The sequence below is a fragment of the Eptatretus burgeri genome, chromosome 12, assembly GCF_056783735.1.
Source record: "Eptatretus burgeri isolate ZD-2024b chromosome 12, Ebu_testis_v1, whole genome shotgun sequence".
NCBI classification, from domain to species: Eukaryota; Metazoa; Chordata; class Myxini; order Myxiniformes; family Myxinidae; genus Eptatretus; species Eptatretus burgeri.
Window position 1 is genome coordinate 36,479,560 of NC_140972.1, and position 22,812 is coordinate 36,502,371.

The 22,812-nt window shown below is 40.4% G+C and overlaps 1 protein-coding gene across 6 annotated transcripts in view; it reads right to left on the minus strand.

Annotated features, from left to right (window-relative positions):
- Positions 1-1,796: 1,796 nt before the first annotated feature.
- The window catches only part of LOC147015421 (voltage-dependent N-type calcium channel subunit alpha-1B-like), a 293,408-nt gene continuing 272,392 nt past the window's right edge, over positions 1,797-22,812 (minus strand). For all 6 annotated transcript variants that reach the window (XM_085850152.1, XM_085850151.1, XM_085850153.1 and 3 more), the window contains 4 exons: positions 14,988-15,116; positions 14,558-14,624; positions 14,335-14,387; positions 1,797-3,749 (listed from right to left, as the gene is read on the minus strand). In XM_085850152.1, coding sequence (XP_085706278.1) covers positions 3,528-3,749; positions 14,335-14,387; positions 14,558-14,624; positions 14,988-15,116 — 471 coding nt within the window. In that variant the 3' untranslated portion in view covers positions 1,797-3,527. The remainder of the gene's footprint in view (positions 3,750-14,334; positions 14,388-14,557; positions 14,625-14,987; positions 15,117-22,812) is intronic.

Genomic DNA, 22,812 nt, shown 5'->3' on the forward strand with positions numbered 1-22,812 from the left:
AGCAAAAACAGGAGCTCAAACTCAAGACCTAAACATCTCAAGTCAGCGATCTTAACCGTTATGCCAACACCAGGTTTAGGGATGGGGGGTGATATCAGAAGGTGAAAAATCACCTTGTTGCTTGGACGATTACAAAACCTACCAATGATTACGTGATACATGGTCATGAGCGAGTGTAACCCTGCCGAAAGCAACAGGTAATAAAACAGACCAGCAGCTTCTCCATATGCTTTGACACTTGTGTAAAAGCTGCCCTGTCCACAGCACAGAGAGGGAGAGAGAGGAGGATATTAGCTGCAGAGATAGCATACATTGATGGAGTCAAGTGAGCTTGCGGATTAATTCAATCATAACGGCCTGGGTTCATCGAGTCGTGGGTAAGAAATTCTGGGCGAGACGAAGGTAAGTGGACTCCTTGTCTTGTGAGACACTGCAGCAGTGCTTTGTCTATCCATAATCCAACCTTTAGCCCACTGTAGAGCAGTCTCTTCTCTGTGCCTCTTATTCCACTACTACTACAATCAGTGCTCTGTCAAACTCTGCTTCTGTCCCTCCTCCTCTTCACTCTGCACCTGTCTAGCTTCCCGTCACACTTCCTGCAGTACCCTCCCTTCCCTCCGTACCAACCACTATACCTCCAAATTCTTCTTCCCTGGCACTGCCTCTCTTTTGAATGGTCTCCTCAGCAGTGTTCCCGACTTCTATCAACTTGCAACAATTCGAGTTTCATAAAGTACAGTTTATTACTGTACAACTGGTCTGGCGCCTCTATTCGTTCCATACACTTCTGCGTATTAAAGGCTGATAACCGCATGGCTTAACAGCCCAGCCCTTCTTGCAAAAGGATCACAATGAGATGGCCATTAGTCTTGCCCCGAAGGGGTTGCAAGACTATTGTAATGCATCTGTCTGTGTCCATGTCTATATATTTTCGTTGAAAAATTTTTTTCTCTGCAACCGCTTGTCTGATCGATGTGAAACTCTACACATAGAAGGGACTCCCCATTGAGAATATTTTATTGATAACTTTGACATCATAGGTCACATGGTATGGCAGACATATTGGATTAAAGGGAATATTTTTTTGACATCTCTGAAACCGCTCAACAAAAAATAGTGTGCTTAAGTATTGCGATGATCCTGTCTGTGGGTTTATCGGTCGGCAGAATAACTGGACAACGAGGGCAGCTAGAATCACCAAATTTGGCACAGAGTGTCATATTGTGAATCTCTCAGACAGGTTTAACTTTGAAGCTACGTATCACAAGAAGAAATATAAAATTAAAATCAGTAGAGTACGATATTTAATCATGCCATGGTCATAGGTGAGAAGCTAACATCAATGCATGATTTTATCCACATATACATAGAATCAAATATAATTGGTGAATTATTTTTTATTTTAGAATTATAATTTTTTACTGTCAATTATAAAAGTGGTTATTTTGAAAAAGGTACCAACAAAGGTACACATATTTAATATACACCCTAACTTAGGCGTCATCTCCCCATCCTTGGTTGCATCAAATCACAAAACTACGACATATATATATATATATATATATATATATATATATATATATATATATATATATATATATATATATATATATATGTGGGAAACAACAGCATGAGTGAGCACCTCTCTCGAGTGCATTCTCCTTTAAGTGTGTGGTCATCCTGCAGCAAGATTTTCCCATTATGGTCTCCTCTCCATCCAAATATTTAGGCCTATAGATAAATAAATAACCAAAGAATATAATGGAAAGCCTCAACAAAACCAAACAATAAAAAGGTGCAAATTGCAATAATTTATTGATCCCAAGATGGTACAAAATGCCATACAAACAGGTGAGAGTTATGAAGCAGGAAAAGGAAAAAAAGCAAGAGAAAGCGAGCACATGGGGAATTTGCACCATGTTCAGACAGGAAAGCGCTCACAATTCGAGCGGAATGATCAGTTAAAAGATTTATTTCTAATTTAATACATGCCAATCCAATTAAATTAAAATTTAAGCCCCCCCCCTTGATCCCAAGAGCATCATTGAAACTGATGTCATGCAATATTTCCATTAAAAGTCCATACTCATGCACACAAACAATTCCATGACCTTTTACTTCCAAGGTCATTGCATCACTACAAAAGAAAATGTGAGTCCTTCAAAACACGAGACGTTTGTCACAGTTGCTGTAAGGGAAGTTTAGTGAAGATGCAACCCTATGGCCTTGTGATTACTTACTCTACACACACCAACATGGCTCACATGCACAGTACCATGTACCCATGCATACAAAATACAAGCATCTGTTGAGAGCCAACGTCTCATTACGGTTTGGCATTGGTGTCTTCAAGATTCGTTTTGGATCGAGTACGATGGATGAAGGAAAACAGGAACAATAAGAAAAAAGGGGATTATGAGAGGTTACAATAAAAAAAGAGAAAGATGAGAGATACTGTATTCACTTTACAACGGCACAGGATTTTGCCATAACCCTCACAGTTTTTGGCCATAGAAAGTGTTCAGACACTATCACCATGCGTCATATCAGTTGTGGACCAATGCCGACATGGTATACAACATTGCATGTCGCAGATGTAGCAATTGTGAGAAACAAGGGAGGGGGTAAGATGGCTATGGAATGGAGATGGATCAAAATGGTGGTTTGAAAGAATGCAAAGAGTTTATTAAGGTCTTTGCTCAAACATTAGTTATGGTAAGACAGCTTCACAACTCTCTCTGGTTTACCTCCTCGATGCTATCCTGCTGCAAAACATGCAGCAGATGTGAATCAAACTATGGTATAACAAATGATAAAGCCCACTCATGTAACATACGGAATTGGTGTCTTGAATGCATGTATGTGAAGTTGGGGACATGCACACTTTGGCCATGGAAGAAGCTGACAAGCTTTTGGCACACTGGGCATTTGTAGGCATTTGGTTGAGGCAGACGTGCCTTCCAAAGCGATTGTTGTACTGCTATGGATGATGATGCCTGTTGACTTTGTCCGTTTTTTTGCAGCCCGATGTGCGATGGTAATTGCTGTTGTGTGGGCGGGGGTCGTGATGCCTTTTCTCAAGCATGAGTTCATGCAGGTGATGTTAGTGTCCCCATCACTGGTCCTCATCCAACACACATGCACTCACAGCTAAACAAACACGTATGCCATTGTTTTATGTACATCAGTAATAAATGTTTAAAAAATTTAAGTTGTGCTCAGGTTACTTGTCGCTTTTTTGTGTAATGGTTGTTTTGGCCCTGTCATACAGCTGTGTCTATTCTATGACCAATGATTTGGCTTTTTCTTCCCCAAGGAATACAAGACAGACAAAGCCAAAATGAGACTTTGGGTAAAACATTTGGGAATCTTCAGAACCATCCAAATGCCTCACCTTGTGAGGAGGTTTAGGTACACTAACCTAAAGTCGAGCCTCATAAGCAAGACCTTCGATTATTTCCTCACCTTAGTGTATCGCCGTTCACATTTCCATTTTGCTAAGATCACATTCCCCCTTGTATACACTCTCAAGGTAGTGGTGGAGGTGGGAAGGTAGGTGGTGGTGGGGAAATTGGACCCGGAAGCATATCACCCGTGAGATCACACAGCTCCTCGGGTCTCTCTTGAATTCCCCTTCTTCCGATTGTTCCCCGGGGAAAAAGTGAGATGGAGGGTCGTGGTGTGGGTGGTGTCGGTGGTAGCTGACGGCGAAACCGACGGAAGGTTGCAGCTGATGGAGAGAGGATGCACTACGGAGAGAAAGGGAAAGTAGCGTTTAAATTATGTGGAGTCATTGCAGGCTTGACTGACATAATCCATTGTTTTGAACCTACATCCTGTTAAATGCAACTGGAGTCATGAAATTTAAACAGAAAAAGGTGTGAAGAAATAGCGAAACCGGTTTGGTGTTCCCATCAGAGCAGATAGTTCATGATGCTGGTATCTCAGATTGAAATCCCATGTATTGTGTTGATTTTGGTCATCCCATGTTGATTTGTATAATGTCTAGTGTCTAATGTCGAGTGATTTGTATAACTTGTATTCATGAAAAGTACACTGGGATAATGTCTCCTGTTGTCCTTGCCCTGACGATGGTGTATGTGCAAACTCTGCTATGATATACGATATGCAAACTCTGCTACCTATCCTGGTGGCAAAAAGATATATTTTTTTTTTGAATGCATAGTCGAGGATCGTGGAAGAGATAGAATTAGTACACTGGATGGATCAGGGCACAACAGGACAAAATGAACAGTTGAGAGAAGAGGGAAACACCAACAGGAGAGTTGAAGGCCAAGATAGAGGCAGACTTGGACAAACAACGGGTGTGGGAAGGAATGACGGGCAGAAGAGGATGCATTTGGTGGAGATGGATGCAGAAGTAAACTTTCAAGAGGGAAACTGGAAATTTTGAAGGAGGAGGGATTGGGGTGGGGTGGTGTTTACGAGGCTAGAAAAGATCATGGTTTTGGATTGGGGATGATCTGAGATGGTGGTGAACAGCTGTTTTGAATACCTCAAAGGAAGAATGACATTGAAGAGAATGTGGAGGTTGGTTCCACAAGAGAAAAGAGGAAGAAAAAAGAAAAAGAAAAGAGGAACAAATGAGTGGAGGTGAGCAGTGATCCTGGATTTAGGGAGTTTAACCAGAAGGGAGTTGATCTGGCAGACCATGTGTGCCCTGCAGAAACCTGGGGGGGGGGGGGGAGGAGGGGGCAAAGCAGGGAAAGAGCAGAGGGTGCAAGACCATAAAGGAGGCAGTAGAAGACAGAGAGACAACCAACCTGTCTGCGATGGCGTAGTGATAGACCTATCGACTCAGCTTTTTTAATTTTTTTATTATTTTTATTTTTTTATATACAATGTCAAGGCTCGTATAAGAGCTACCACAAAGAATGAAAAAGAAGAGGAGCAGGAGACAAGAGGGATGGGAGAGGGAAACACAAACCAGTAGGAAATAGACATGAGATTTGTGGAAGGGAGAGGGATGGGGCGGGGTACACGGGGTAAACAAGATGGACACTATAGGGACTTTCAGAAAGGAAAGCAGGGAATATGAAGGAGGTGGAATTGGGGTGGATTAACAGGGGTAGAAAAGATCATGGTTTTGGATGGGGGAAGATAAGAGATGGTGGTGAACAGCTGTTTTGAAGACCTGGAGGGAAGAGTGGGATTGAAGAGAGGGTGGGAGTTCGTTCTAAAGGTGGGGAAAAAGAGGAATGAAAGAATGAAGGTGAGCAGTGATTCTTGATTTTGGTAATTTAACCAGAAGGGGGTTTTCTGGCAGACTGAGCACCTTGCAGAAATATGGGCGGGACAGATAGCAGATAGAGCAGTGGGAGTGAAGCCGGAGAGGAGACGGAAGAAGACAGAAAAACCACTGACCTGCCTGCGGTGAGAGAGTGAGAGACTGAAAGACTCAGCCTCATCGCAGGAGATACCAATGATCTTAAATGCCTTGGTTTCCACAGCGTGAAGCTGAGAAAGGTGAGAGGTAGGAACACCAGCCCAGAGGGGAGAGCAGTACTCCATCATGCTGCGGATGAGAGCTTTGTATGTGGTCAGTTGCTCAGGTGTGCTAAGGAAGGACCTTGCACGATGGAGGATGCCCAATCGGTGATTGGCTTTGGAGGCCAGCTTGGAGATATGGCTTTCCCAGGAAAGATCATGACAGATAGTGAGGCCCAAAAGTTTGAATGAAAGGACTTCTTCAAGAGGATTGTTGAAAAAGTAGATGGGGGGAGGGTTTCCAGATGGTCTTTTCGGAGAGACGTAGTGAGTGTGAGATTTGTCAGGATTAAAAGACAAGTTGCAGGTGTTGGACCTGCTTGTGATTTGATCCATATCTGCAGAGAGTGAAGAGGCTGTTGCTTGCCGATCTGAAGGATGACAGATGGTACCGCAGAGGGTAGAGTTATCAGCAAAGAGATAAAGAGGATTTTCCAGAGTTTCGGAAAGATCATTGATGAAAACGAGAAAAAGCACTGGGCCCAGAACACTGCCTTGAGGAACTCCAGCCTGGACAGGAAGAGGGAACGAGTGAATTCCATTAAGGGCCACACGTTGGCTGCGACAGGAGAGGAAGTCTGCGAGCCATGAGTGGAGATTGTATTGGATACCATAAGAAGAGAGTTTGGTGAGCAGGGAGGGATGCCAGACTGTATCAAAAGAACGCAATATGTCTAGGGAGATGGCTCTGATCTCATGTCTGGCATTGAAGACCTCCATCCATTGTTGGGAAAGCAGGAGCAGCAAGTCCAGGGAAGTGTTACCTGGTCTGAATCCAAATTGATGACCGGAAATCAAGCCATTGGAGACGAGGAAGAATTTAATGTCTGAATCGATGATGGATTCCATTACCTTTCTGTTGATTGGGAGAAGGCTGTTTGGTCTGTAGTTGCAAGGATGTGTTTTTGCACCTTTTTCATGCAGGGCGGTAATGTTTGCTGATTTCCAAGCAGAAGGCAGATGACCTTGAGCAAATGAGAGGGTGAATAGAACAGAGAGGGTGAGCAAGAGCAGCAGAGCAGGTTTTTAGGACACGTGAGCTGATGCCATCTGGACCGGTTGCAGAATCAGAGTGGAGGTTTGACAGCAAGCTCTCCACCTTGTCAGGAGAAAAAGAGAGTCCAGGAACAGAGGGGTGTGACTGGGTAAGGTACAGAAAGAGATGCGTTTGGGACACAAGATTTCGAAACAAACACAGAGTTTAGGCATTCAATCTTTTCACGTGCAGTGTCAGCTGTGCAGCCATTTGAGGTAAGGGAGGGGATGGAGGGGGAACATACACCAGAGACAGATTTAAGTAGATGCCACCAGGATTTGGAGGAAGGAGACAGGTTTGAGAGGGGGAGATGCTAATAATCTTGACTGTCTTGGTTTCCATGGCATCAAGCTGCTTACGCAATTCCAGAATTATTACTGTTAGCATGGAACCCATCCTTATTGGTGGCTTCATTCTCCCCAAATTAGGAACGAGTTAATTCCCCCACAAATATGGACGGGTTAATTCTCCCGGAATTATGCACAGTTTAATTCCCCCAGAAATACGGACGGGTTCATTCCCCCGGGAATTATGGACCGTTTGATTTCCCTAGAAATAGAGGGGTTGCTTTCCCTAGAGATACGGACAGGTTAATTCCCCCAGAAATATGGACAGGTTAATTCCCCCCAGAATTATGGATGGGTTAATTTCCCTAGAAGTGGAGGGGATAAGCCCGCCAGAGATACAGACAGGTTAGCAACATATTGCAGTATGATTTGTTATACTCACTCCCATGCATATTTACATGTAGATAATTAGGGTGCTTCCCCCACCCTGAACCTGCTGGGCTATTGATTTTTTTAATCATCTAAAACCTTCCTGTGCACAAACGCAAGTACAAACACTGGTTTCAACTCATTCCATACAGCGGTTCAGGACTGCATATATGTAAAGTACACAACAAATAAAAAAGAAACACACACTTCTTGATTTATATATAGTACTAGACGACCCATGAACCCGTTGGGTTCCCATTGTGAGAGCGGTTGATAAAGAAAATCATTTCAAAAAAAGAACAAAAGAAAAAAAAGATAGCTCCAGCGAACTATACCGCTGAGGTTGTTTGCATTGAACAAATACTTCCGAAGAGTACTTGACTGAATCAGGAATTGATTTTTAAATAATTTTTTTCGTTGCCCAATTTGAATGAAACTTGATATTGTGCATCAGTGTGAAAAAAAAATGGAGAAAAGAAAGTCGAAGAAATTATTGTGTGGAATCTTCTTAACACAATTTTATTTATTAACTCGATGACCCGTGAACCCGTTGTGACAGCGGTTGATGAGAAAATAAATCGTTTGAAGGAAAAAAAAAAGAAGATAGCTCCAGCGAACTACACCGCTGAGGTTGTTTGCATTGATCAAATTCTCCCGAAGAGTACTTGACTGAATTGGGAATTGATTTTTTTATTAATTTTTTCCGTTGCCCGATTTGAATGAAACTTGATATTGTGCGTCAATGTGAAAAAAAAATGGAGAAAAAAAGGTTGAAGAAATTATTGTGCGTAATCTTCTAAACACAATTATATTTATTCATGAACATGGAAGTATTAGATCAAAATGGCGATGTTTATTTTAAACTTAAAAATAAAACGTTCTTTGTCTGTACTAAATGTTTGAGATTTTAAAATAAATCATTTCAAGAAAACAAAAAGATAGCTCCAGCGAACTATACCAGAGGTTGTTTGTATTGATCAAATACTCCCGAAGAGTACTTGAATGAATCGGGAATTGCGTTTTAATAATTTTTTTCGTTGCCCGATTTTAACGGCACTTGTTATTGCACACTGCAGGTGAATGGTGAGGAATGTGGGCCAAAAATTTTTGCGATATCGTGTACCGTTTTGGCTGTATTTCAGGAACATACATATATACATACATACATACCTACAAGATGAGAGTTTTAGTAATATATGAGACGACCTGTGAACCTGTTCGGTTCCCGTTGTGACAGTGGTTGATGAAAAAAATCATTTCAAGAAAAAAAAAGATATCTCCAGCGAACTATACCGCTGAGGTTGTTTGCATTGATCAAATACGCCCGAAGAACACTTGAGTGAATCGGGAATTGTTTTTTTTTTTGTGTTTTTTTAATTTCATTGCCCGGTTTGAACAAAACTTGATACTGCACACCGCAGGCGAATGGTGAGTAATGTGGCACTAAAATGTTTGCGCTATCACGTACTGTTTTGGCTGTATTTCGGGAACATACATACATACAAGATGAGAGTTTTAGTAATATATGGATGAACACGGAAGGATTATATCAAAATGGCGGTTTATTTTATGCTTAAAAATAAATCGTTCTTTGTCTATACTAAATGTTTGAGATTTTTTAAAGAAATCATTTCAAGAAAAAAAACAAAGATAGCTCCAGCAAACTATACTGCTGAGGTTGTTTGATCAATGCAAATTCTCCCGAAGAGTACTTGACTGAATTGGGAATTGATTTTCTTTCAAAAAAATTTCATTGCCTGATTTGAACTAAACCTGATACTGCACACTGCAGGCGAATGGTGAGTAAGGTGGCACTAAAATTTTTGCGCTATCACGTACCGTTTTGGCTGTATTTCGGGAACATACATACATACATACATACATACATACATACATACATACATACATACAAACAAGATGAGAGTTTCAGTAATATATGGATGAACACGGAAGGATTATATCAAAATGGCGGTTTATTTTATGCTTAAAAATAAATCGCTCTTTGTCTATACTAAATGTTTGAGCTTTTTAAATAAATCATTTCAAGAAAAAAAAAAGATAGCTCCAGCAAACTATACTGCTGAGGTTGTTTGCATTGATAAAATTCTCCCGAAGAGTACTTGACTGAATCAGGAATTGCTTTTGAATAATTTTTTTCATTGCCCGATTTGAACGAAACGTGATACTGCACACCACAGGCGAATGCTGAGCAAGGTGGCCCTTAAATTTTTGCGCTATCGTGTACTGTTTTTGGCTGTATTTCGGGAACATACATACAAGATGAGAGTTTTAGTAATATACTAGACGACCCGTGAACGCATTGGGTTCCCGTTGTGACAGCGGTTGATGAAAAAAATCATTACAAAAAATAAAAATAAAAAATAGCTCCAGCAAACTTTACCGCTAAGGTTGTTTGCATTAATCAAATAATCCTGAAGAGTACTTGACTGAATCGGGAAATGATTTTTTAATATTTTTTTTCGTTGCCCAATTTGTACGAAACGTGATATTGCGCGTCAATGTGAAAAAAAAACAAGGAGAAAAGAAAGTCAAAAAAATTACTGTGCGTAATTTTCGAAACACAATTTTAATTTAATAATGAACACATAAGTATTAGATCAAAATGACGATGTTTATTTTATGCTTAAAAATAAATCGTTCTTTGTCTATACTAAATGTTTGAGATTTTAAAATAAATAATTTCAAGAAATAACAAAAAAGATAGCTCCAGCAAACTATACCGCTGAGATTGTTTGCATTGATCAAATTCTCCCGAAGAGTACTTGACTGAATCAGGAATTGATTTTTTAATAATTTTTTCGTTTCCCGATTTTAACGAAACTTGTTATTGCACACTACAGGAGAATGGTGAGGAATGTGGGCCGAAAACTTTTGCGATATCGTGTACCATTTTGGCTGTATTTCGGGAACATACATATATACATACATACATACATACATCGTCTATTTATATTTAAATAGACATACATACATCCATCCATACATACATACATACATAAATACAAGATGAGAGTTTTAGTAATACATAGATAGATAGATAGATGATGAGACTAAAATAACAGCATTCTTTTTGAGTAGTTTCGATGGAATAGCATTTTTGCTTTTGCTCCCAAAATTAGTTTGATTGCTTCCAAAATGCGAAAGGTTGCTGCCCACACCATTCTTCTAGCGGTTAAGGTCTGCAGATATCCCTCGACTCATTCTAATTAAGTGGTTAATTCTACGTAACTACTCTTGTAAGAATGCCAGAAAACATTTCATCACAACCCTTTGCTTTTAGTCAATTAAATATCCTGTACCCATTTTTCAAATCCTCTGAGTGAACTTTCCCCATATATTTTGCTCCGATTTGCAGATTAAGAACATTTTAATGCCATGACCCAACATGATGCCATTTAACTTTACTTCAATATCCCTAACTTTGCTACTTAAAAACAACAGACAACTCTATGTGATCTTTCATACAGAATGACGAATCTACATATTTAACAGTTTCACCTCTGACAAAAACCATCTCTCCAATCTCACCGCTGCCAGCACTCGCAATGCTCTCACCACAGCTAATCTCGTCTGAAGACTCCCACACCCACGCCCCACAGCTTTTATCTACAAATTTTTCACATTCCATTACCTCCTCCAAAGTAATGCCTGGTGTTGGCTTAATGGTTAAGGTGGTGGGCTTTGGATCCTAGGGTCTTGAGTTCAAATCCCGCTCAGCTGTTGAATTAATACCAGGTGGGGTTAACTCGACCTGTCTTCCTTCCGAGGTCGGCAAAATGAGTGCCATCATGCTGGTACTCTGTGTCGGAGTGGCGACCCGTCGAGGTTTGTACCCAATAGCCAAGGAGACTGCTTAGGCAGCACCAACGCTCTGCACAGGAGTATGGTCCCAACCTCCTCCTCTTCTCCTCCATAGTCAACCTATTTATCCCTTCCTTCAACCTATTTATAACAATCTTCAGTTGTGCCATTTTGATACGATTCCACCATAAAAAGACTATCCTGTGTCTCCAATATCCTAGATACTGCCCACAAACATTCATCACACAATATAATGGATCATCCGCGAGTTTCCTTGTTTCGTGATTAACTTACTCTCGATTGGCTCGTTTCCCAACCATCTTTTCACTACCATTCCTTATCTGCACTGTCCACCAACTAATCAAATCCTTGGAAAAAAGTATTAAAATGTACTGCTCGACTTGCCCCTAAAACTAGTGGATCACACGTTTCAAAATAAATCAAATACAATCATCCACTAATCTGCTTGTAACACGCCTGCAAAATCAAATAGCTGACCAAATACAGCATTGGATTATCAGGAGGAACCCAAATAGACCAAGATGGAGTCATCAGGAGGAACCTGGATAAGATTCAACAACAATAAACTACTGCAAGATTAAGTAATATCAATTACACCAACCGAACACAAATTCACAATTCCAAATACTTAAAAACAAGAACTAAAATGGCACTCGGTAGAGCACATACTTCCACCAGGCTGAACTGTTTACATTTCCAGACCTAGGTCTGATTCCAGACCTGAATCAAAATCGAATCGGCTTGTTCTTGTCACATAACTAACTCATCTACCATGTTGTGTCATAACCCGTCCACGACGTTTTGACATATTATGCGATGTATCATATTTGGCCCATCTCTCAATGGTGAAGAATCACTTGACAATTAAAAAAAACTCTCATATCCAGCTCAGGAACCATATCTTCACCAAAATCGAATTGATACGTCCTTTTTCGAACAACCAACATGTCCACCAAGTTTTGTCCGAATCCATCCACAACTTTTTGAAATATCCTGCTGTATATCTTTTTGGCCTCATCTCTCAATGGTGAAGAATAACTTGAAACATTATCGGATCCGCATCCGGTCCAGATAATCACCAAAATCTAATCAATCCATCCTTGTTACACACCCAACCTGTCCACAAAATTTCGTCCAAATCCATTCATAACTTTTTGAGATATCCTTCTCACAACAGACAGATAAACAAACAGACAGACAGGGGTGAAAACATAATCTCCATCCACCTTCAGTGGTGGAGCAAATAACAATGTACAGTAAAACCCTGATTTATGTGATGTAACTTACAAGACTGATGAAGACCTCAGGATACATTGATAAAGTAACAAATTGGAAGAACGGAAAATCGCCCAAAGAACTACAGTACTTTGCATCATGCATAAATAAATGTACTGTGCTATAGGTTGGCTAAGAGGCAATGTAAAAGTGTTATCTTGGAAGTGAAATTAGATGTTATTGTCGAATGGATGCTGGTGATCGTTCCGTTGATGTTGCTGGGTTATTAAGTTTGCCTCCAACTATGATCCGTACCATCTATAACTTGAGGGATACGATCGGTGATCGCTATTGGTTCCTAGTACAGCCAACTCGGAATATTAGCCAATTGGTCACACTTGAAATTCTGCCTCATAATGAAAACAAACGTTTTTTTTCTCTCCAAAAAGCAGGACATCACAGATACCAAGACTAAACACATAATGTCTCCCTCTGGGAACCATAAAGAAAGTGCCGCTGTTCATGGAAGGAGGAAGAAGAAGAGGTATCGCCAACTCAGACTACTTCTGGGAGAGGTTTATTTATATTAAAATATGTCTGGTAATTGCTTTATTACTTATGAAATCTTTAGATTTCGTAAGTATTGTTACGAATTTCGGTCCGCCCGGCATGCGATCGGCCACGCAACTCTAATCGCGACCGCGTCACCCACCGGTCGGACAATTCAGTCGTGACCCTCCTGGAACAACGCCAGGAGCTAGTCACGGGTGGGGGTTTAACCTCACCACAATCATGCCAATTGGCCACCCGCGCAGGATAGGGTTGTTCGCCAAATTCGACCTACGGAAGATTCGCCAAATTCGACCTACCTACCTAACGGAAGAAGCTACCAATGTCAAATTACACCACTTGATTCAGGAGGGTGATGGCTAGCGCTGATTAGATTTTGGTCAAAATCGGTCAAAGGTCAAGGTCACAGTGAGGTCAAACATCCAAAACATTCGATTTTTGATGGTTTGGTACAGAATAATCGTATAAACTTCTGGTTTGCGTCGCTACCTTCTCTCGAGACAGCTTTTATGAGACAAGGTCAGAGGTCAAGTAGACGATTTCGTAAGTACCAGTCTATGACTGCTTGTTTGTTTGTTTGTTTATTTATTTATTTGTACATACTTATGTGCACTTGACGAAAACTGTCATTAATCAAAAAAGGGTAACATAGGGGAAAAGCAAAATATAATACACGAAATGGTGACATAGGGAACGCATCCCCAGCTAATTCCATCAATTCTTATGAGAAAAATTGCTTTGATTTACGTCGTTTCAATTTTCGTTGCATTTTTCCATAACACATCCCTGACATAAACTGGGGTGTAACAGTATCGTGCTCCTATCATGAGAATCCACCAACCATAACCAACATATGAATAACAATATTAAAATACCAATATTAAAACATATGAATATGGATAGCAATAGTCATACAAACCACAATGAAGAGTTCATACCAACGTTCAAACGTACCTACTGTATCTCATCAGATATTTTTCCTTGTATCAAATCTGTTCTCTGTTGTTTAATTGTAAGTTCAAACCTTTAAGAGTTTAACACAATGAAGTTGAATTGTACCAAAGTTGTCAACAATGAAATTGGAATGTGAAATTGGTGCTGTGGGAGAAGCCGAAGTGTGATTTAAACCAAAGTGTGATTTCATTCATAGCAGCAGAAAAATTATACCTTAGATGTGAACCATATTCCTGAGATGATATCCTTCCATAAACAAATATAGTACTGAAATATAAATTGTGTTAGAATGCATATATCAAGTTGAAACAGGTTTTGATTCAGTATAAAGTGCAAGCTTAAATGCTATGTATGTGTTTTCATTTTCCATCAAAAGCAGCAAAACGACAAAAAGGTCTCGGGTCTGATCTGTAGTAGGTAGCTTTCTGAGGAAACAGAGTATTGCTTTGAAACTGCATATAACCCTGCATTGAACTAAAGTATGTGGCTTACCATGTCTCTACCTGCTGTCTCATCATTGATCCCTCCCACCATGGGTTCAGCAACTAGGAAATATTGCAAGCAAAGTGCAACTTTAAAAAAGCATAATGCAAAACAAATGATGGACAAATAAATAATCTAAAAGATTTGATCCGCAAGAAACTTCCATCATACCAAAACAAACCTAACCAAACACTTGCTCAAATTCAGAAAAACAAAGTACGTATGCACATACCAGCCAATGGCAAGGCACCATGAAAACGTGCAGAGATGGAACGTCGCACAGGCTGTGAAGCCATTGGCTGTCAGACAGACAAAGGCGAGGAAAGAATTATGGTGGTAACAATCAGATGATCCATCCATCCATTAGGACCATACTCGATGCAGTGTTGGTGCTACCTAAGCAGTCTCCTTGGCTATTGGGCACAATCCTGGATGGGTCACCACTCCGACACAGTATACCAACAAGCTGGCACTCATTTTGCCATCCTCGGAAGGATGACAGGCAGAGTCAACCCCACCTGGTATTAATTCAACAGCAGAGTGGGATTTGAACTCAGGATCCTAGGATCCCCAGCCCACCACCCTAACCATTAAGCCAACGCCAGGTGTATTAGATGATGGTATGAGTGATTGAGAAATCTGAAAGTTAGTTTAACATATACCTGTGAAGATATTCGAGGAAGTGAAATAGCTTTGCCGTCTGACATCACAAATTCTCCATCTTGCTCTCCATCCTGTTCTCTCTCGTCTTTTTCTCGACTGGTCATTGAGAGAGTTTGCATCTCCACTGCCTATAAAGGAAAACAAGAATTAAACATGGCAAACCCTACATCACAAATGCATCACACAGATTAGCCTCAGGCTAGAATTTCATATATGATTACAAATCACGTTCAGTAATGCACGTACTAGTAGTTATAGAAAAAAGAAAGAAAACGAAACACGAAATTCTTCAAACACAGGCATGACGGCTTAGAGGGGGGTGTGCATATCTCTAGGCCATTCCGTCAGCCCACACTATGTGTCATGCATGTACTAATATAAATCACCCCCTATCCTTTATGAAGTATGTTGGAATATTGTCTCCACATTTTCACATCACATTCTCAGAATGTACGTATGCACATAACTCTTTTAGCCTGGTGTTGGCGTAGTGGTTAGGGCAGGGGTTTCCTTAGAATCCGGTTACCGGCGACCCGCAGCCGTCTACTCAGAGAAAAAATGTCAAAGGTCGCCGCCTACTTCAGCGCCAATTTTTCGTTTTTTATCTTGCCAAAACGAAGTTTTTGCAAGATATGTTAGTCAGCTTGTATGTTTTTTGTTTGTTTGTTTGTTTGTTTGTCTGTAATCACGTATAAAAAATTCTGCAGAGCACAGTTATCATCGGAAATTTTTGTAACTTCGCATATCAGAGGCGTATAGAGGTCCCTTTCAGTGTACAAAATTTTGAAGGTCAAGGTCAAAGGTCAAGGTCACTTTGGCGCAAATCAGGGGAGTCGACGAAACCCTTATTTTTTGAGTAATTTTGATCGGATCGTCTTCAAACTTCATGGGAATATAGTTCATGGTCTGGCGCTCAGCTGATTCATTTTTGGTGGCGATTGGACTTGACCTTCACATGTTTTTTTTTTTTTTTTTTTTTTTTTTGGTCTGTAATCACGTATAAATCACTCTGCAGAGCACAGTTATCGTTGGAAATTTTTGTAACTTCGCATATCAGAGACCTATAGAGGTCCCTTTCAGCGCATAAAATTTTGAAGGTCAAGGTCAAAGGTCAAGGTCACTTTGTCGCAAATCAGGGGAGTCGACGAAACCCTTATTTTTTGAGTAATTTTGATCGGATCGTCTTCAAACTTCATGGGAATATAGTTCATGGTCTGGCACTCAGATGATTAATTTTTGGTGGCGATTGGCCTTGACCTTCATGGTTAGCGCCTGAGGTCAAACATATTTGACCCCAAGGTCAAATTTTCAAGTTTTAGGAACCATATCGTGTAGTACCTCAAATTGAACACCTCGATGAGTGCTTTCTAGATATGTCAAGCTTGAGACATTATGACGTCATTTGGTGACGTTATGAGGCAAAGGCATATTTTTCATGGTTACTCTGTAGAACGATTCTCATCGGAATCTCGTAGGCAGATATTCCTCAAGGAGTCGCTCCTGGTGGATAGCAGCTCTGTTCACCTCAGTGTGACCTTAAAGAAGTCACATGTGGTCACCTTTTGGCAAGATACGGGTCACCCTGCGGGTGACATTGGTTTTCTTTTTTTATTTATTAGTTAAATTTTTTCCAGTACCTGAAGCTGATGACCATGGATTTTCAGAGTATGGTGCAGATTACATTGACCTACTTGGTGGTCAGTTTTTTGAGAAAGCTGGTCAGCAGAAAGTTGTTGCTGAGTGGCAGAATTTTAAGTTTGAATTAAATTCATGGAAAAAACATGTGCCTGCTGAAGTGCTTTCGTTAAAATCTAACCTCACACCAACAGAATGGGTACTTAAACAAATCTTATCTAAGAAACATGAGTACAAGCACTTTTACCCCAAACTGGTAGAGCTTGCAGAAATTAATATGTCTCTGCCAGTTTCCAATGCATTGCCAGAACGGGGAGCCAGCGCCCTTAAGCGTATTAAGTCAAGAATGAGGTCAGCAATGAAAAATGACATGCTAGATGCCTTGTAAACAATCTCAAACAATGGTCCTTCAGTTGGCTCAAATGATGCCGAACTCCTTATCCGACAATGTGTACTTGACTGGCGTAGCCAAAAACCTTGACGGAAGCTCCCAAATCAACGACTTGCTAGTGTACCATCAACTTCGTTTGCATGTCCCCAAATTTTCTTGACTGATGACTTGCCTGTCGAATCAGAATTGTCCCCTCTGACTGAAAATGAAGCAGTGCGACAATTTAATGTAGAAGGTATTTCATGTGATAGTGACAGTGACTCCAATTGTGTTGCTTAACTTGCAAAATGATTATAGGTTAAACACTGTTAAACAGAACTGTAATCATCAGCTTCAAGAATTTACACAGAACATATACAATTTGTTCTTTGCTAGGGAACGTTTCTTCATCCCAAATACATTTTAAGTTTACTAGCTTTCAATCATTGATTATTCAATTACATATAATGCCATTTGTTCATTCCTGCTAGAATAATCTCATAAAGATGTTGGATATGTTTGCAACTGAAAATAGACTGTGAATTATGGCGACTTTGATCCTGAAATTTGAACAACATTGTTTTGAAAGTTGAGGATGTAGAATGTTTGCAGCACAAAAATATCTAATAAACTTTTTGAATGTGAAATCTCATTGATGAATTAATTTTTCTTTCTATAAAACATATATAGTGACTCAGATTCCCAAAGGACTTGATTTTAATCCGAAAGATTGATTGAAATATTGTTTACCGGTATATGAGTTTGTCATTGGTTTGACAGCAGAAATGCAAGATGAGTATAACTCCAAGAATGTTTTGTATAGATATCAAAAATATCACACTTCCTTGATTACTAAAATTAAATAATATCACTATAAGTCTATTACTTCAATCAAACTTTAGATCCTGATGTATACAGAATTTTCAGTGTTAATAGTTTGGCTTGCCATTTTACCCAACATTATTATAATAATCTAATCCTTCGTGCTCACGGCATTCAGACAGCAAACCCTGAACACTCACACAAGTGAAATGGAATATTGTTTCCTTCATGAATGCTAGTTCATCTACACTATTATTATGTAACACACTTACTTCAGATTTCTCACTGTACTCCACCATGTGCAGTATCATCTCCCTATTAAAACTAAGGTATGGCCCAAATGTTGCTGAAATGCCTCTTTTAAAGTGCTTAGATACTCCATCTTCCAGACACCTTGGTGTGCCCTAAACCATGGCCTTAAATTAATGAACCCTGTTTAAAAGCTGCTTGAACTAACTATACAGTATAGCTGAATTTCAGTCAACCAGTCAGTCAGTCAGTTTGTTAATGCAACTACATCCAGTATAGGCCTAACCACCTGTTTTTGTGGAGTTTTCCACCCCAACAGCATGATAATATGAGAACTATTTCATGTCAGAAATCATGCTAGAATGCATCTCCAGCGATCTAGGATCCTCAGGCTTCCAGGCCCCGGGGCGGGCCCTGGACCCCGGCCATACAGCTTCGCTCGCGCCCAGGTCGAAAAACCAGTTAAAACCAGTACACATTTTCAACTGGTCTCGATTGGTTCTAATTGGTCTTTAACTGGTCTCTATTGGTTTCAACTGGTACCAGTTAAATTCAGTCAGAATTCCAATTTCCCAGTTGAAAAAACCAGTAGCTCATATTTGTACCAGTTAAAGTCTTACTGGTTCCAGTTGATACCAGTTGCAATGTACTGGTCCCAGTTGATACCAGTTGCAATGTACTGGTCTCCCAGTTGATACCAGTTACAATGTACTGGTCCCAGTTGATACCAGTTAGTTAAATACATGTATTTCAACTGGTAATATATCACTCTATTCCAATTTCCATATTAAAACCAGTAAGAAACCAACTGGCTTTACTGGTACCAGTTGGCTACTGGTTTTCAACTGGTACCACTTGACCAGTAAGCTACTGGTCTTTACTGGTTTTTTGACCTGGGCGGTGATGGTAACCTGCTACTTTTTAATGGTAGCTTCCTACTACAAAAAAATAAGGAAATCCCTGTTAGGGTAGCGGCTTGGGATCGAAAAGGTCCTGAGTTCAAGCCCCGTTGGCCGCTTGAATTAATACACACCAGGAGGTTGACTCAGCCTGTCATCCTTCCGAGGTAGGCGAAGTGAGTACCAGTGTACTGGGCCCGGTGTATGCCCTGGTTAGAATAGGTGAAACATATCCCTGTGTCGTAAGAGGCGACCAGGGTTGCGTCAGGAAGGGCATCTGGCGTAAAACCTGTGCCAAATCATTATGCAGATCATAACAGATGATCCGCTGTGGCGACCCCTAACGGGAGCAGCCGAAAAAAGAAGATTCACAGAACACCCTCTGAAAATTAAAAAAAATAATAATAATAATCGCAATATCCCCCCCCCCCCCCCAACATTGCAGTTTGAAAACCTCAGCTAGTATTTTGCATTAATGAGGGTGTATCTCATATCCAGACTTCTGGCAAACTATCACATTATGAACTAGTATAGTAGGGCACTCGGTAGAGCGCATACCTCTGCCATGTAATTCCTGATCCACGAGAGAACATATCAGGCCCAATACATTTTTTAAATATCATGCTTTACAGTACTGTATAGTTTTTAGCCCTGTTTCTCAATGGTGAAGAATCACATTAAAAGTTAAATAATTTCCATATCCAGATCCAGATTAGGATCTTCACCAAAATCGAATCAATTCGTCCTTGCCACACACCCAACCTGTCCACCAAGTTTCATCCGAACCCATCCACAACTTTTTGAGATATCATGCTATATATCATTTTTGGCCCCATCTCTCAATGGTGAAGAATCACTTAAAAAATTCTAGTAGTCGGATGCGGATCCGGATCTTCCTCAAAATATAATCAGTTTGTCCTTGTCACACACCCAACCTGTTCGCAAAATTTCATCCAGATCCACCCACAACTTTTTGAGATATCCTGTACAAAATTAAACAGACAAACAAACAAACAAACAGACAGAAAGGGGTGAAAACATAACCTCCTTCACCTTCATTGGCAGAGGTAATAAAATGCTACTTTAAAGAAACACATTTAAAACTTTACATTGTTTCAAAAAAGGATAGTTATACTGGTAAGTACACATCAGAGGTGGCAGTGAATAAAAATGGAAATAAATACAGCACGATAAATATTGCGAAGGAGTGTATTTTTATTGAGGAATGCTGGTCACATATTTTGAAACAGCCGTTCTACAGATGCTGGCAGTGAACGCTATATAGTGTACAGTCGAGCTAATAGATGGCGATGCATTATACGTGGCTGGTAGGACATCAGAAATTGGGTCAAAGGGCAATATTTTATGAGAGTTATATTTTATGAGATCTCTGCACGTTTTCATGGAGCACTTTTTAACCATCTCTCCAAGAATGTACCCTAGATGTTTTCCTCTCGGTTTTAAATGCTTTCTTCTTCTTCTTCTTCCTCTGTAGCTATCTTCTTTCCTCATCACATATGGCCATTTTGCTTCAAAGCTCGACGTATTAACGTTGTATCAAACCAAGGAATGTACCTTGTTATTTGTGGCATTCCATGCTTCCCTTTCCCCTCCACCATCACAAAATGCACACTTCCAAGCATTGTATTGAGTTTGAAAGGCAAAAATAGAATTTACAAAAATTCTGAAATAGACTACAACTTTGCGATAAATATTTTACTCATTCGCAAGTATGCCAAGGTAAATCCCCAATTCTTCCCTGTCGACACCTTACACACATAAATAACCCCCATGCAACTATAAAAATAGGGGCGATATCCCTGGGCACTCACGTGGTAGAATAATGATACTGAGGAGGACGTCAACGTGGGACGTTATCAGGAAAATGTACCGATGAACCAATGTTCAAGCAAATATCCATTTTGGGGGGCAACCCCTCATGCCTGTAAATCCCCTTCGACCCTGATTTTTTTTAATAGCGTTAACAAACTTTGGTACATCACGGTTGACAAAGGTTGTGGTTTGGTTTCATCAGAATTGCGTGTTAGTTTTGGAGGAGAAAGCAAATACCTATTTTGGGGGGCAACCTCCATCGACTCAGTCTGATTTTTTTCATGCCACGAACAAACTTTGGGACATTCAAGGTGGTGAAGGTTGTGGTAAAGTTTCATCAAAGGGTTTTTTGTTAAAAACAAACAAACAAAGGCTGCCAAACGACGTGACCGATGATGTCTTCAATTCCTTCCCCCCCCCCCCCCATACGATTTAGCTATAGATGACCCTCAAAAATTTTCATACAGATCGGATAAAGCGTTTAACGTATGCAATTATGAGATCATAACGAAGCCAGTGATGATATCATTAAAAAAAAAAATTAAATGTCCAATGGGAGTACTTGTCATGTGCCAAGTTTAAATTTTTTTCCATGGAGCGGTTTCAGAGATGCAGAAGTCCAAACTTTTCCCTTTTTCCAACATGGCTGCCACACTACATGTCCTATGATGTCATAATTATCAAGAAAACATTGTACATGAATAGTTGCACCGACGGTGAAAGTTTTGTGTCAATTGGATAAGCGGTTGCAGAAAAAAACAGAAAATTAGCACAGACGGACATAAGTATGGATGGACGGACAACCAGAAAACATAATGCCTCTGGCGACTGTCAGCGGAAGCATAAAAAAAATCAGAACATGCAGTGGAAGCACACACATTCTCCTCCTCCCTGAAGGTTCAAGAAGACAGTGTCAGCTGTAAAAGACATGGCCACTGTTTTCTGAGACAGTGAAAGTGTGATCATGATGAACTACCTCTCAAATGATGAAACATCAATGGGGAGCACTATGGTGATGAACTGCAGCAATTCCGATAAGCCATCAAGAGCAAGTACTGTGAAAAGTTGAGTTTAGGAGTGCTGCTTATACAGGGAAATGCATCACCCCATACAGTCCATGTTGCAAGACCACAGTGACCAACCAAAGTTTTGAACTGCTTCCCCATTCAGCTTTTTCACAAGATTTGACTCCTTCAGCCTTTTATTTGTTTCTTAATTTGAAGGAAGAGCTTCAATGATGACAAGATTATCAAAACTGTCAAAAACGTTTCTGGAGAAGCAGAACAAGGACGACTTGTCATTGTGGTTCATATGGAGCACATGGTTGCGAGTTAGCAACAGTTCTGACGATGCAGTGCCCATTATTATAAATTGGAGCAGGAATTTATAATTTGTTCAGGGTGGTGGCAATAGCTCATCTGCTCTTTTGAAAAAATACCGTGGGATCTTTAAGGTCCACTCACTAATGCTGGCAGACGGAACACAGAGTTTAATGTCCATCAAAAGGATGGCACACACATTGTATCGCCCCACCTGTGAAACACCAGGATGATAGCTTATAGCTGGGCTGAGATTCCAACCCAGGCTAGATAAGTGAGTGCACATACCTCCAGCGAGACTATCCTGCCAGCCCACAAGGACCACTTACAAGACTGACATAGTGAAGCTGGAAGCGGACTTGCAGGACAACTATGTTAAGGAGGACGATGTTGAAAAAGAAATAAACAATTGAAAGCAAATAATATTGTCTTCTATTAAGGCCCTGTCACACCTTGACGTTTTAGCCAGCGTATGCCGACGTATGAAAAATTTGGCGAATACGCTGGCACACGTCGAATACGTTATGGGTAAGTTTTATATACGTTAAGAGCACGCTGAAGCACGCTGTGAAGCATGCTGGCATACATCGTAGTACACCGAGCTCGTCGACAAATTTTAAGCATGCTCAAAATTTTTCGACGTATGCCAGCGTATGACTCACACGTTCCGCATATGCTGGCCATAAGTTGTAGGCAC